General features: G+C 30.5%; 1 protein-coding gene and 1 long non-coding RNA gene across 3 annotated transcripts; both read right to left on the reverse strand.

Annotated features, from left to right (window-relative positions):
* Positions 1 to 5,646: 5,646 nt before the first annotated feature.
* LOC148764063 (uncharacterized) lies at positions 5,647 to 7,659 on the reverse strand. The gene is made up of 3 exons (XR_016024756.1): positions 7,377 to 7,659; positions 6,646 to 6,725; positions 5,647 to 5,781 (listed from the first exon to the last, which is right to left on the reverse strand). It is a non-coding gene; the product is annotated as an uncharacterized LOC148764063 (long non-coding RNA).
* Positions 7,660 to 10,676: 3,017 nt separating this feature from the next.
* LOC18608872 (uncharacterized) lies at positions 10,677 to 12,643 on the reverse strand. Of its 2 annotated transcripts, none has more exons than XM_007043781.3 (3): positions 12,383 to 12,643; positions 11,953 to 12,154; positions 10,677 to 10,977 (listed from the first exon to the last, which is right to left on the reverse strand). In XM_007043781.3, the coding sequence occupies exons 1-3, from the start codon at positions 12,456 to 12,458 to the stop codon at positions 10,929 to 10,931; spliced, it is 327 nt and encodes a 108-aa protein (XP_007043843.2). In that variant the 5' UTR covers positions 12,459 to 12,643; the 3' UTR covers positions 10,677 to 10,928. The 2 variants fall into 2 exon arrangements, with proteins under 2 accessions (XP_007043843.2, XP_007043842.1); XM_007043780.3 differs by having other exon boundaries at positions 12,410 to 12,615.
* Between the last annotated feature and the right edge of the window lie 2,891 nt (positions 12,644 to 15,534).

A 15,534-nucleotide genomic window follows, 5' to 3' on the forward strand; every position in this document is an offset into this window, starting at 1 on the left:
ATCCATTATTTAATTGTCTTCTCATCCCAATTTAACATAGATATGCATTAGTTCTGAGGTAAAATAAAATGCTAAAATTTACATAATTGTTAATGAGTATTCTGCAAGGATTTTTATGTTGACATATAATTTTTTTTTAAGAAAATAATCATCGGTATGGTGTTTTTGATAGTGTCATCAGTCATTCATCAAGGTTAATATGGACCGTTTAGACTTCATCGACTCTAAGGAATTGTAGGTGTTGATTGTTCCTCTAGTACTTTCTTCTAATATAAGAAAAGAAAAGAAAGCACTAATGTTTTGAGATCGTATATGACTAAATAGGAGATGGTGTGGATAAGTTGAAAAGAACTAGTATGGTTTTTCTTCTTTTGATTTTTTTTGCGGGACAAAAGAATTGACATTGAAGCCAGAGGGTATAGGAAAAATGAGAAAAAGAAAAGAAAAAAGAGGTAGAAAGAGAAAGAAATAAATGTTACAAAATAAATTAACAATTATAAGAGAAATATAAGAAAAATTATTTAGAAGGAAATAAAGTATTTAGAGGGAATAAGAAGATTTTATTCAAATATGTCTTTACAAATGAAGTGAGAGACCTATTTATAAGTCAACAACCCTTTGAATCACAATCTTAATATAATTCTATCTAAGAGTTTAAATCATATTACATTTCTTGTATCTTACCTATTGAGCTGTTTAACTTGGTGTGCACTTATTGGGTCATAACGTAATGGACATTTACATATTTGTTCATAACACTCCCTTTGGAATGTCCATTGTATTAAGAATATGCTGAGTTAAAACCTTATAAGGAAAAAACCTCATGAAAAAAAAAAAAATCTAAGTGAAGGAAAAAGAGTACAAATCTTTTCAAGAATACGCTATTGAATACCGCCTTATTAAAAACCTTATCAAGAAAAATTCAATGAGAAAAACCTTGATGAAGGAAAAGAGTACAGTGTGTATTTTACTCTCTTGATGACTGCATTATAGAGATCTTTAAAATGATGCATTCTAATATTTTATACCAACATTTCAAATGTTGCATTAAAAAGGGCTTTGGTGAATAAATCTGTTAGATTGTCACTTGACTGAATTTGTTGAATATTAATTTCACCTTTTTCTTATAGATCATGAGTGAAGGAGAATTTTGACGAACTATATGTTTTGTTCGATCATCTTTAATATATCATTCCTTTAACTATGCTATGTAAGCAATATTATCCTCATATAATGTTGTTGAAATTTCCTTCTTGGTTGACAAATCACACGTTTCTCGAATATGTTGAGTTACAAATCTTAACCAGACACATTCACGACTTGCTCATGAGTTGCTAAAATTTTTGCATGGTTAAAAGAAGTAACAACTATAGTTTGTTTTACAAAACACTATGAAATAGTCATACCTCCACCTATGAATAAGAAACATTTTTGGAATTGAGCTTTGTGTGGATCAAATAAATATCCTGCATCTATATAACTAATTAGATTTTATTTTGATGCATTTGAATAATATAAGCCTATATCCATTGTTCCTCGGAGATATCGAAGTATATGTTTAATTCCATTCTAATGTCTTCGAGTTGGAGAAGAACTATGTTTTGCTAATAAATTCACAGCAATTGATATATCAAATTATGTATTGCTAGCAAGATACATTAGTACTCAAATTTTCAATAAGATACGGTACTTCAGGATCAAGAAGTTCTTCATTATTTCCACAAGGTAAAAAAAAGTCTCCTTTTTTTTTCACATCTAGTGACCTTACAACTATTGGTGAACTCAATAGATATGATTTCTTCATATAAAATTGTTTTAGAATTTTTACGATATAATTTGATTGATGGACAAAAATTCTATTTGCCAAGTGTTCAATCTAAAGACCCAAACAAAACTTCATTTTTTCCAAGGTCTTTCATGTCAAATTCTCTCTTTGAGTAATCCGCGGCTTTTGATAGCTCTTCAAGAGTTCCAATAATGTTCAAGTCATCAACATAAACAACAATTATAATAAATTCATTTATAAACCATTTTATAAAATACATGGGCATATAAGATTATTTCTATAGCCTCATTTCAACAAAAATGCACTGAGGGGATTATACCACGTGTCTAGATTGCTTTAATCTATATAAAGATTTATTTAATTTAATCGAATAAATTTATCGAGAATTTAAATTTTTGTGCTTTAAGCAATTTAAATCTTTTAGGGATTTTCATATAGATATCGATATCAAATGAGCCATATAAATAGGTTGTAGTTACATTATTAGACGCATTTCAATCTTCTCATATATTGCCAGACTAGTTAATATAGAATAGTAATTACATCCACCATAGAGAATATATCACTTTATATTTAATACCAGATCTTTGGATAAACCTTGTGCGACAAATCGTGTTTTATATTTCATAATCTCATTTTTCTCATTCTATATTCGCACAAGTACCATTTATATTCCATTGGATTAACACTATTTGGTGTACAGACTACAGGTTCAAAAACTTCATGTTTTGCAAATAAATTCAATTCCTCTTTAATTGCGTTTTTCCACATTGGTCAATCATTTCTATGTCCACATTCTTTAATAGACGTAGGTTCAAGATTCTCATTTTTTTTCATAATATTGAACTCTATATTATATACAAATATCATCGACGTTTATTTACTGGTTCCATCTTTTCCCATCATGATATAATTTATTGAGATATCTTTATTTTCACTGATTTCAAGTCTCTTCTAGAGTTTCTACTTTCTCTTTCTGACCATCTTAAATATTTGCTCCTTTTTTTTTGGAGGATTTTATATTTAGAAACGATTGGTCTTAACGCTTCTGGCGTGCCTTATCCTACAAGGATATTAATGTTAATAGGAGCATTTGTAGCTGGTATATAAGATTTAGTTATTCTTTTAGGTCAGTAAATACATCTGGCAACTGATTTACTATATTTTGTAAATAATTATCTTTTGAACTTCAAGTTCATATTGATTTGTGCGAGAATCAAAACTAGATAATGATAATTCATTCTAAGAAATTTTCTTTTGTAGCTGCTTATTTTTCTCTCCCTGATGTTGGAAAAATTGTTTCATCGATATGACAATTGACAAACTTTGTCATGAATAAATCTCTTAATGATAATTCTAGATATTTAATTACAAATGGAGATTCGTATCCGATATATATTCCTAACCTCCTTTGAGGACTCATCTTTGTGCATTGTGGTGGAGCAATTGAAACATATACCGCACATCTAAAGATTCTTAGATGAGAAATATTTGGTTCCTGATTATAAACCAAATGTATAGGGAGAATTTATAATAACTCATTTGGCTTGATGCATACAAATGCTATTGCATCTAAAATGGCATGCTCCCAAGTAGACATTGGGAGTTTGAATTTCATAAGTAATGGCCTTGCAATCAGTTAGAAGTGTTTAATGAATAATTTGCTAGACCATTTTGTGTACAAACATAAGTAACATGTTGTTCAATAGTTATTCCAACTAATATGCAATATTAAAGGTTTGAGACGTAAATCCACTAGCATTGCCAAGACAAATAATTTTGATTATATAACTAGGAAAATGTGCTTGCAAACGAATGGTTGCAAATGGTAAATTGCATGCTCATAATAAGCACACATGTGACCATCTAGTCGATGCATCGATTAAAATCGTAAAATATCTAAATGGTTCATGTGGTAGATATATGAATCCACATATAACTTAGAATATTATTCAAAAATATAGGAAATTCAATCTTAACTTTAGCTGGTGATAGCCTTATAATTTATTTACCTTCAGAGCAAACAACACATAAAATTCATTAGATTGAAAAATCTTTTGATTTTTCAATGAGTGATCATATAAATTTTCAATCATTTTTTGCATCATTATTGATCCGGGATGGTTCAATTGGTCGTGCCAAATATTAAAATCATTAGTAAACTTCTGGTTTAATATGAGTTTTAATTATTCTACTATTTGTATAGTTTAATTTTAAGAACAGAGCGAGTAGTTTTTTTTTCAATACACACTTTTTACTTGAGATAATAGATGTAATATAAAAGTATTAAGTGTCTCTTTCATTCGTTGTCTCAATATGATATCTATTCAGATAAATATTTTTAAAACTTAATAAACTTTTTTGAGACTTAATAGAAAATAATACATCTTCTATTATAAACTTTATTTCTCAAGGTAGTAAAATATTAACTTTTTTAGAACCTTCAATTAATCTTATACTACCAGATATGGTATTGACATTGTTTTTTTTTTTTTTATTGTTGTCAAGTGGGAAAAACATTTATTGTCTTTAAATATAGTGTGTGTTGTAGCAATGTCTACTAGACATGTATTTACATTATAGATCTTGAATCCAACAAGATGAATATCCATATTTTCTTCAATAAAATAAAATAAATATAATAAGAAATTTACAAACTAACATGAAATAACATTGAATATATAATTAAAACACATAATAAGAGCATATCCTTTAAATATAATAAGAACATATTAAAACATCTTCATAATATAGTTATACTAAAATGTACCAATTATTATTAAGTTCATTCTCGGATATTCCCATTACCATTTAAATGATCAATTTCCTTTTCAGGACAAGAAAATCAATAATGGATATTTTCGTTACTAATCATATAATCAATTCCTCTTTTAGGGTGAACAAATATCTTGATGTGCTATATCAACTTGGCCATGGTTAAAATCATCATAAGATGTTTTAGTTTTCAGTGATGCTTGATAAAATTCAAGATATATAACAAGTATGTAACCAATGGTCTTTTATGCCACACTAACGACAATACATTTTCTATATTCATTTTATTCTTTCCATTTTTGTCTTTTCATTATTCATCCACTTCTGGTGGGCTGAAAGTATTCATCCACTTTTTTGATGGGTTATTCACTTCTGGTGGGTTAGTGGGTTATGGCATTCATCCACTTCTAATGGTAAAATTATCCATCCACTTTTGGTGGTAAAATTATCCTTAGATTTTGATGTCCACTTCTGGTGGTAAAATTATTTTTTGAATTAAAATAGTGTAGTGTAAATTATTATAACGACCTCTTCCATGTCCATGATCATAATTATTAAATGATGTGGCATTCACTTCAAGGAATAGATAGATTCATGATTATGATTATTGTCACGACCCGGAACTCCCATCGGGCCCGTGACAACCGCCGCGACGTCCTGATAAGCACTCATTACCCCGAATGCCGATCGAAACCCCGCAAGGCTTAGCATCAACTTCCGTATCTCCCCGGTGAGCGACAGTTATTAAATCTCGCATTTCAAGAAATCATAAGTTGTTTCCAACTCAAAACAATAAAAATATTATTTTCTAGCTCACTGGGGCATTTTCGTCATTTTTTTTTTGAAATTTCGAAATCCGAAAAAATGTAATATGTAAGTGGAAACACATATTTCATGATTTAAATTAAATTTTGAAGTCTAAAACATTCGTTTAAAGTAAAATTATAGCTATTTGAATATAATAAAAATATTAAATAAAATATTCTATTTTCTTAAAACACAATATTTTCAAAGTCTTCCTAAAATAATTTTTGTAGCGTAAGAGTAAAATAAATTTATTCATATAGTAATAAAAATAATTAAAGTATGAAATTTCGTTTACAGTGACACGTGGGCCCCCAACTAACCAAGAAGGTGTAGAGCTACGAACCCTTACTTCCTATGATGCAACTCCGAGATTAATTCTCGTCTTAATCAACTATCAACAAACTGTCCTGAGCCTGAAAAATGGATAGGAAGAGGGGTGAGATTAAATAATCCCAGTGAGTAAACAATTACCATCAAAAGCATCTAAAGCCGAGTAGATGGAGACAATATAAAAACATTATATCTCAATAATGTTCATAACACAAAATTCGTTTCAATCTATACCAAATAATTTCTTTTCATCAAAATTTCCCGGCTTATGAATTTCTTAAAATTGGCCCTTGCCAGAATCATTATCGTGGGTACCTTCGTCAAGGTATCCCACTGAGACCGCCAAGGCTGTTCAATGACCCATACCCATAAACATGTTTTCACATCTGACACACAGCCGTTCCTTGGCGTTGGCTGAGTCTCACTCTCACGTGGTGGCCCGAACGTGAGGTGCACTCAAATCATACATCAGGAGATACTTCACCCAACATCTCCCCCCGGAGGTAAGTATATAATTGAGTTACCGTGCCCCTCTCATAGGCAGTCCACGGAAACCCCCACCACTGCAGTGACCGTTTAATATACCACCAGACCCATAAAAATTCCAGTAGCATAATATGGCGAATAAAATGTAATCCAGTCTACCGAGACCAATCCAAAATTGTTCATATATTTCATGCCAACCCCAAAAATTTAGCCATCATGCTACCATAGTGTCATAAGCCCCAATTTCAATAACATATAAAATCATAAATTTCAACACAGTCTCCATATACTCAATTTTCCCAAAACAATATTTGATTTCAAAACCAGTATAAATCTCATTTTTATTAAAAAACATTTTAATTGGAAAACATAATATTTTATAATTTAAATTCACCATTCAATAAAAGCATCAAACAAGTATAATTACTCTAGATATTTAAGACGATAAATTGTCCACTCACAGTTCTAGGAGTCGATGTACTCCTAATCCCAGTCTTCAAGCACAATTTTGGTACTTTTACCAGTGTAATTTGCTCACCACCTATCCACAATGTACAATACATAATTCACCACATCAATGCTTGACCATTATAAAATCAATTCAGGCTCGATATATATGCATGATATGACATGCAACTTATCCGACTACCGCTTAAATGCGGTGCTGACTTAATTCGGCCTATTACCCGATTAAATTACTAACGCGTCCAATTTAATCTCAAATTAATTTTTTTCAGTTTCTATACCTCAATTGCACCCAAATTGACTTAATGTCCCTCGGTGTGGTGCAAATTATCAGTCCTGATAGCAAATTACGAAAATACCCCTAATGGGTAAAAATTCATATTTTTGCTCCAAAAATTTCTATTATTTTTCTAGACTCATAATTCATCATTATTCATCATAATTCCTCAAATAAACATCAAGATCATCAACCAATATTCCCCTAGAAAATTCAGCCAATAATGGTAATGGAGGAAAATAAATTCTTTTCTTGTTGTTTTGTTCCTAAATATGCTAAACTAACTTAAAACACTAACATAACTTAAAATCAAATTAATCTAACAAGTTTCTCTCTCCTAACCCATTTTTCCAGAATTGAATTCATCCTCAAATCACATGATTCAACCATGAAAAATGATGGGAAATGCATGGGAAAGGTAAAGCACAAGTCAAAATCAAGAAATTTTACCTTTGGTCACTTGTTTCCTTGAATTTCTCCCCCTAGGTTTTTGTTTTTCTTTTCCCCTTTGTTTTCTTGCTATGGCCGGCCATAATGAAGAGAAAATGGTGGTGTGGGCTGATTTTTATAGTTAAATAATATAATAATCTAAACTTGCCACATGTCACTACATTATTGGTCCATTTTTTAAATTCTTATCTTTCAAGCTTTAAATCTCCACCACACATTATTCCTTAAAATATCCATAACTTAGATAAAATTCTCAAACTTATCCAAAGTCTTGGTGAAGTAATTTTTGATATTTACACTTTTGCCCCCGTAAAAATCAAAAATTATATTTTTGCCCCAAAAACTGAAAAATTGCCCATAGACATATTTTTTATCCCTTATACTCATATCATTCCCCAATTTATCAAATGTGATCTAAATTCTCTCAAAATCTCAAATTTTATCCGCTGATGGAAAAATTACAATTTTACCCCTATATAGTGAAAATTTCAATTTGACTCCGAATTGATCCTCGAACTCCTAATTACCATTTTGAGTCATCCCTGAACTGTGAAACTCTTAATTTCACCTTAAAATTCCTATTTGAACTAGTTCGAAGCTTAATCGACTTAATGATACCATTAGGGGCAATATCGTCTTTTAACGATTTCTCGAACTTCCTAAATATACAAACATTCTATCGAGCATGTGAATGATATTATAATTATTTTACAAAGCAGGGTTTGACAATTATAATTATTAAATGATGTCGCATTCACTTCAGGGAATAGATAAATTAATAATATTTTATTAGTAGCTCGTTTGTCACATTCACTTCAGGGAATGAATATTATAATTTTTCATTAATGGCTATATAATAGTAAATTCACTTTCCAATCAAGGGACAGAATATAATATATACTATATGATATCAAAATTCATATTAAGGTTGGTTTTTGGGGAATAAAAATATTAAAGAGATATTAAGTCACTTACTTGATTTGTTATAATCAAAAATTAAAGACCAACCATTGAAAATTCTTTTAAAGCTTGGAGATGATGAAAACAAAATAATAGCAACACTTACCTGATTTGCTAAAACTAAAAATCAAAATTGAATCATCGAAATCCTTTTGAACCTTGAAGATGATGAAAACAAAATAATTTCAGAACTTGAGAGATCAAAGAGTATCGTGCTGATAATGTATTGTGCAATAAATTTGAAAAGAACAATTATAAGAGAAATATAAGATAACGTATTTAGAGGCAAAGAAAGTATTTAGATGGAGTAAGAAGATCTTATTCAAGTATATCTTTACAAATGAAGTGAGAGACCTATTTCTAGGCCAACAACCCCTTGAATCATAATCTTAATATAATTCTATCTAAGAGTTTAAATCATATTACATTTCTTATATCTTACCTATTGAGCTGTTTGACTTAGTTTGCTTTTCTTGGGTCATAACATAATAGACATTTACATATTTGTTCATAACAATAAATAGATAGAAAGAGGCCTGTACTAGTTAAGAAAGATTATTCCCAACGTTCTTCATGAAAAGTCCAATTAGGGATTGTATCATTCTTGATGAGGTGAAAATTCCTTTTCTGGCTTTGCATAAGTTGCCAGCAAAGGTGGGGCCAAAGACAAAAGAATAGGAGTTAAAAATTTTAAAAATTAATATGTTCAATTTAATTAATAATCAAGAATTGATAATAAAATATAAGTTTATATAACATATAAGTGAAGAAAGAAAAGACTTACAATAATCTTTTAAAAAAGTTGTGCTCAATTTCTTGAATTTAAATTTATCAATTATTTATTCTGTACTGAAAAATATCTATATTTCTTTTGGATTAAGTATTGGATATTTTGATTTACATTACTTTTATTCTTGAGTAGAAACATTGAGGCTTAGTGGCTCAAATATAGGAGAATCATTTAAACGATTTACATATTTTCTTTTAAAGAATTTGTTAATTGTTTTCAACTTACTCATACTTTAATCAAACTTGACAAAAATTAATATAGTCAACATCTAATATTCTTATTTTATTTCTGTTCAAACTTATAATACGAAATATAAAACTATAATATATAAAATATAGATAGTTAAATACAATATACAGGATTAATAATTTTCTCCTATACAATCAGGTTTGTTTAAAGACTATATATTCAAAATAATTTCCTTTCAACTGAATATAAAAAGTAAAGTATCTGAAAAAGATATATTCAAAATAATTTTCTCTCACATAATCAGAATTAATAAAAAAAATAATATATTGATGAAATTTTAAACAATAGTGCAACACTACAACTTATATTTGAAAACTGCATAATAATTTATTAATTTTTAAAGATTAAAATCATAAAAAAGAAAAATCACATAATAGAAAAAAGAAGAACGTGGGAAGTAAAAAATGAAACCCATATATGGCATAATAATAAAAAAAAAGAATATGGGTGATGGTTCGTAAAAATTTTAAAAAAAAATCTATAAAAACTTAAAACATATAAATAAATAGTATAAATAAATATAAATAAAAATAATAATATAAATTAAAAGAAAAAAATAAAAAAATTTAAAATTGAGTGAGGCATGTGAGATATTTTTTATTATTCATTATTTGTATTAATTATTAAATAAAAAAATTATTTTAAAGAGACTCATTAAGAGATCATATTAAAAATTTTAAAAATTTTATATGGTATAAAAAATTTTTTAAAAATTTTGGGGGCATAGCTCCCCAAAGCTAAAGGAGGCTCCGCCCCTGGTTGCCAGTGTAATCATCTGTTCCTTCCAACTGCTCTGCCCAAGCCAGCTTTTAACGTTAGTGGGAAATACCATTCTTTTGGATCATTCCTCACTCATAATCCAGTGAAGTTTAACTTGACATCCTCCAACGTGCCTTCAAAATCTTCGACTAGCACGCACCTTCTCCCTGATTTCTTGGATGCAGTCAAAATTATCAATAACGTTAACTCTGAGACACCGTACCCGTACGTGGGCGCCTGTATCTCTGCTTGTCTGCGTCACTTTTCTGACAACTTTAGAACCGGAGAAGTTTCCCCTTGCAGTAATTCTTAATAAGGGAATAGAGAAGTTGAACATAACGATTCAAGCCAAGCAAGAAGTCTCTGCTGCTCAAGTATGGAAGTGAAAGAAACAAAATCTTGTGATGGTGGTGCAGAAGGTGTAAAGAGGAAGTAATAATGATGGTAATAGTTCCAGTAGAGAAGGAAAAGCGTTGGGGAGGTTCGAACAAAAGGGAACATAATGCAAATGCAAATGGGATACTCAGAGAGCACTCTCAATGTGAGTTCATAAGTTACAGATCATTGCCTTGTCAAACTGAAACGTGATTGTTTAGAAGGCTCAGCAGGGTATTGAATTGTCTTAGCAAAATATATAGGCTTGCCAGTTCTGAAGCTCATAAATAATAACGTGATGAAGCTCATAGGTTACTCATAGAAATTTCATACAAAAGTAAAAGTTTCGAAGTAAAATCTAATTCCAGCAAGTGGACTGACTACCATAATCATAATTTCCAAGCTGGACAAATAGTGGCTTAAAAGAAGCAGTCCTCCAACAAGCAGCAGCAACAAAGAGCTGCCAAACTGCAAATATAAACAGTGAGGAATTATAAGGAGACAAATAAATGGAGGGGAAGAAATTCCATCAGCCTTTATTTTTCCAAGATTCAGGATTCAGGATGAGATTATGCTTAAGGTTGATCAGTAAATTTCACTTTTCTTTTTGGTTGATTTTGCCTATCCTGACTGAATATTTAATTTTTTCTTGGTAAAGTGAATGCCAGTTAGTTCAATGTCTACTAAGGTGGTCTCTTTAAGCAATAATCTGAGGAGAGAGGATGGGGATTTGAACCCAAATCTTTGAGATGGACGACATATATACCAAGCCAAACATCTAGACATAAGGTCTTTCATGATAAATTTATTTTCGAATTATCTTTTCATTATGTTCTCTTCAATGTAAAATTTATCTTTTTTACAATTATTGAAGTTCAAAGTTCGAATTCTGCTCTCCCTATGTACTTCCCAAATGTACCGAAAAAGGTCAATTATCTATCTTATTAACGACTCGTAGGCTTCTTCTTTGGACTTACTAGACTCTGCCCAAAATCTTAGAAACCAAACATAGGAGTCATTACTAAATACGCCGAGTCTCATTTATCCGAGCCTAGGTATTTTCTGTTAAGGAGGAATGCATACCGTCATAAGTGAACCATCAGAAAGATGGTTAATGGTGTTAATGATAAAGTGAAGATTCTTATTGGTACAATTAGCTAAATGCGATATTTGGCTTGCTAATCACATGTAAGATTGTTGATGAAAATGTTCTTGGGAAATGCCTACGAAACAATACCTACAGTCTACAGAGGCACGATTATGTTATAGAATAAGTTTCTCATGATTAGCTAACAGCTATGACATTTAAATAAGAATATAAACCACATCCAAATGAAATTGCCTGGCTCTATATCCTGCCACGGGATTGCAAAACTTCTGTAATACTAGTAATATATTGTAAAGAATTTAAAGCCTAGTAGCATAGATAGAGAGATTCCGTACCACCCCGTTAGGAAGGATGAGCAACCATTGTGATGGTAATCATTCCTAGGAGGTAGCAGCGGAGGAGGCGGGGGAGGTGCTGATGGAGGGTAGCCTTCATAAAAGTAACCTTGATATCCAGGTGGAGTTGTTGGTAAGGGAGAATGATGAGTATGAGTATATCCAAGTAGTGTGGGCGGTGGAGGATATGGAGGCGAGTGCCCTGTTTTGCATTACAACGGTCAGTTAGATATTCTCATTAACAATCACTACTCATGTTCGACTGCTGTTCATACAAGTTGATTTCTTGCACTACTTGCGGTTCATGATTGGTAAAACAGGAAGAATTCAGCCACCCTGAAGCAATAAGTCATTCAATTGAACCAAGAAAATACTACTCAAATAGAATAAAAGAAAAAGAAAAGCAAGGGAACGAAGAACGGAAAGTTACCAACCAATCCTTCTGGTGGTGGTTTACCTGATGCGGGTTGAGGCTTGTGGAAAATATGGTGATGGTGGTAACTCATTGCTTGGAAATTGGGACTCTACTGGCTGAGAGACAGAGAGTGTGCTAGCTTTGTGAACATGGCACGGGACACAAATGACGTGGAAATTTAGTAGGAAGGTTCCCTTACCTTTTGTGAGTTAATTAAGAAAACAACTTGCTGTGACTTGTGCGCCAAAATACAAAAAGGGAAGCAGCAAATACACAAGGATTGAAAGTTGCTCCTAATCAAATACCAATTTCCAAGATTTAAGATTCAACATCGCATTATCATATTTATGGCCATGGCCCAACTCATCTTCTTAACCTCTTCTTAAATTTCAATACAATACATGCAGGGAAGGGGAGCTGGAGAACTCGTTCTTTAGTTTAATACGTCCAAAGAGTAAAATCTGAAGAACATAGATAGAAGACAAGTGAACATTAATCGACCTGTCTGTGAATGCTTATTTGCAAGAGTTTAGTTTTCTATTTTCTTGCACGAACGATATACTTGAGAATTGATATGTTCTGGATGGTTTACGATCATTCCAACCAACCGTATATATGAGCTCAGCTACGCGACTTGGCATGAGTTCCAGCTCCAACGTGGTAAATCCCCAAAAGAGCCAATCTATTTTGCCTTACCCATGTCGTATAAAAGGTTAAATTACAAGTAAAAAGAAGGGCAAAAGTAATAGTCTCCCGCTGGGTTTAGATCATTTCAGCTGAGGAACCAAAACTATAGTTTCGACGAATCTTATAGTCGTAGTTGATTGTTTTATCAAATGGCTAACAACTCTATACAAAGGAGAAAAATTTTATCCCATTACAAGACGTTATATGACTTCCAAAAATAAAGATTAATCATATACCATAAATGGGATTTGATCACATAATTTAAACTAACCATATAATGAATTGTAAAATAATAAATTTTATTGACTAGCTTAAGATAAATACACATGATTTGATCAATTGAATTTTAATGACTCATTTTATCTCTAAATAAATTAAGATAATCTAAAGATAATGCCTAAATTTGGTCAACTGAAATTTATCAATAAGTTATCTAATCTATCTCTAAAATAAATTAAGATAATTTAGAGATAAAATTCAAATTTAATAATCCAATTTACTTCTAAATATATTAAAATAATTTAAAGATAAAACTCAAGTTCAACCAATTAAAATTCAAGGACTTAGAGCTTGACCAATCATAACACTATGTACGAGTCATCATATTTTATCTCTAATTAAATTAAAATAATTTAGAGATAAATTAAAAAAATTAAATTCTTATAGAAATCTCTCATCGAGGCACTATAAATACAATACTCTTCCAAATCATTTGACACCCAAATGGGAAAGAAGAAGATTATGAAAAACAAAGTCTTCAAAACTCCCACACAAGTCTAAGAAAGAATATCTAAAGAATAAAGTCTCTAGACTTAACAAAAAATTGATAATACATTTGTATGTTTGTGAAGCCAATCAATACATATAGTTGATAACTCTATTTCATAAACTCTATTTCATAGAGTTATTTGGTCACATTTTAACTATTAAATTGACTAAATTCTTAAGAATTAAGATACAAATTAGTTATTTTTAGTTATTTATTTTATTTGAGTAAATTATATCGGGTTCAAATGCTTTTAAGTTAATTTATGATATTTTGCTTTAAGTTTAGTTATTATTTAAGTAACTTTGTAGTTTTTTTAGGTGTGTGATAACTCTATTTTATAGAGTTATTTGGTCTTAATAATTTCCAATATATTTTGTCAAGTTTTTTAAATTTAATTTAAATTTTAGGAGTTTTTAGCTATTAATTTAATTTAATTTTATTGGGTTCAATTGTGTTAAGTTATTTTATGATGTTTTATTCTAAGTTTAGTTATTATTTAAGTTTAGTTTTATGTTTTTGTAAATGTGCTTTGAAAAAAGGGCATGTTTAGTGACAGAGATTCATTTTAGATGTAGACTTCCACTGTATATATTGTAGTATTTTAAGCATATCATTCACTACAGAAGTCCAATTGATATGATTCTTAAACCATTGGAAAACTGAGCTACAACTTTTCCTAGTTCAGTCTATAAGGTGGTTAAAAATTATATTGAAGTCAAAGTAGTGTAGTAGAGTTTGAATAAGCAATATAAAGCTTTGAGCGCCACGGCCACCATGGGACCAATGCTACAGTGCGCAGTTTGAGAAGGTTGCCTCAAGGCACATATGTGCCTCAATGCCATAGCGACCAAGCACATAGCACCACAACGCCCAAAGGGAGACTTTGGAAAAAAAATATTAGAAGTGCACAGTGTCGCGAGGGCCTAATCAAGGAAGGTCGTGATGCCTAATGAAGAAAGAATAATTCTTGAGTTGTTTGACTTTTATTTGGCCTTGGACTTGAGCTTTATTTAATTCCCCTTTGAAAAGCACGAAAAAACATAAATTAGGCTAGGTTTTTTGAAATAAAAGAGATATTGAAGTTAGCAAAAAAGCAAGGTAAGCAAGGAAGATCGCTAACAAAAGATTTGATAATCATTGGAGTTTTTTCTTTCCTTGTTATCTTTATACTTTCTTATTTAGTTTTGATGGTTAAATTTCATTTTTGGATGATGTTTACATGCATTATGTTGAACTAAGTTTTTTAATTTAGAATCATGATTGAACCCAATGTATAGTTTGAGTTTTTAATATTCTTTCTTACTTATGATTGATAGTGTTTGAATTGTTTATTTCAATCATATTCTTAATGTGTTTGATTAATTGGCCACCAATTAGATTCATAGGGCAACCTAAAAAGAATTGAGAGAGTGAGTTTAGAGTAAACGTTGGATGAAATAGCATATGTTCAATGTCAATTTTATGAGATGATTGATTTGATTCGAGTGTAAGGTAGATATACATTTACATGTCATATATAGCTAAAATTAGAGTATACTTTTACTGAACATTTCTTAATTTCAATTTGCATAGACATATGGTAAACTGGTTGAGATAGATATTTTTATAATAAATTTGACGAATGTAAATACATAAATTAGAACTCTAGGTTAATAACTCAGTCTATTTAGTAAGCAAAAAAGGAATATAAGAGATTCAGATGAACCATTGA

The sequence above is a fragment of the Theobroma cacao genome, chromosome 2, assembly GCF_053813885.1.
Source record: "Theobroma cacao isolate CCN51 chromosome 2, ASM5381388v1, whole genome shotgun sequence".
In the NCBI taxonomy this organism is placed as follows: domain Eukaryota; kingdom Viridiplantae; phylum Streptophyta; class Magnoliopsida; order Malvales; family Malvaceae; genus Theobroma; species Theobroma cacao.

Bases quoted from the DNA above. Each gene is read 5' to 3' on its own strand.
- LOC18608872 (XM_007043781.3), bottom strand. From the start codon at position 12,458: ATGAGTTACCACCATCACCATATTTTCCACAAGCCTCAACCCGCATCA. The intron at 12,155-12,382 runs GTAACTTTCCGT...AATGCAAAACAG, and splicing joins ACCACCAGAAGGATTGGTTG to GGCACTCGCCTCCATATCCT. The intron at 10,978-11,952 runs GTACGGAATCTC...TTATATTTGCAG, and splicing joins TCATCCTTCCTAACGGGGTG to TTTGGCAGCTCTTTGTTGCT.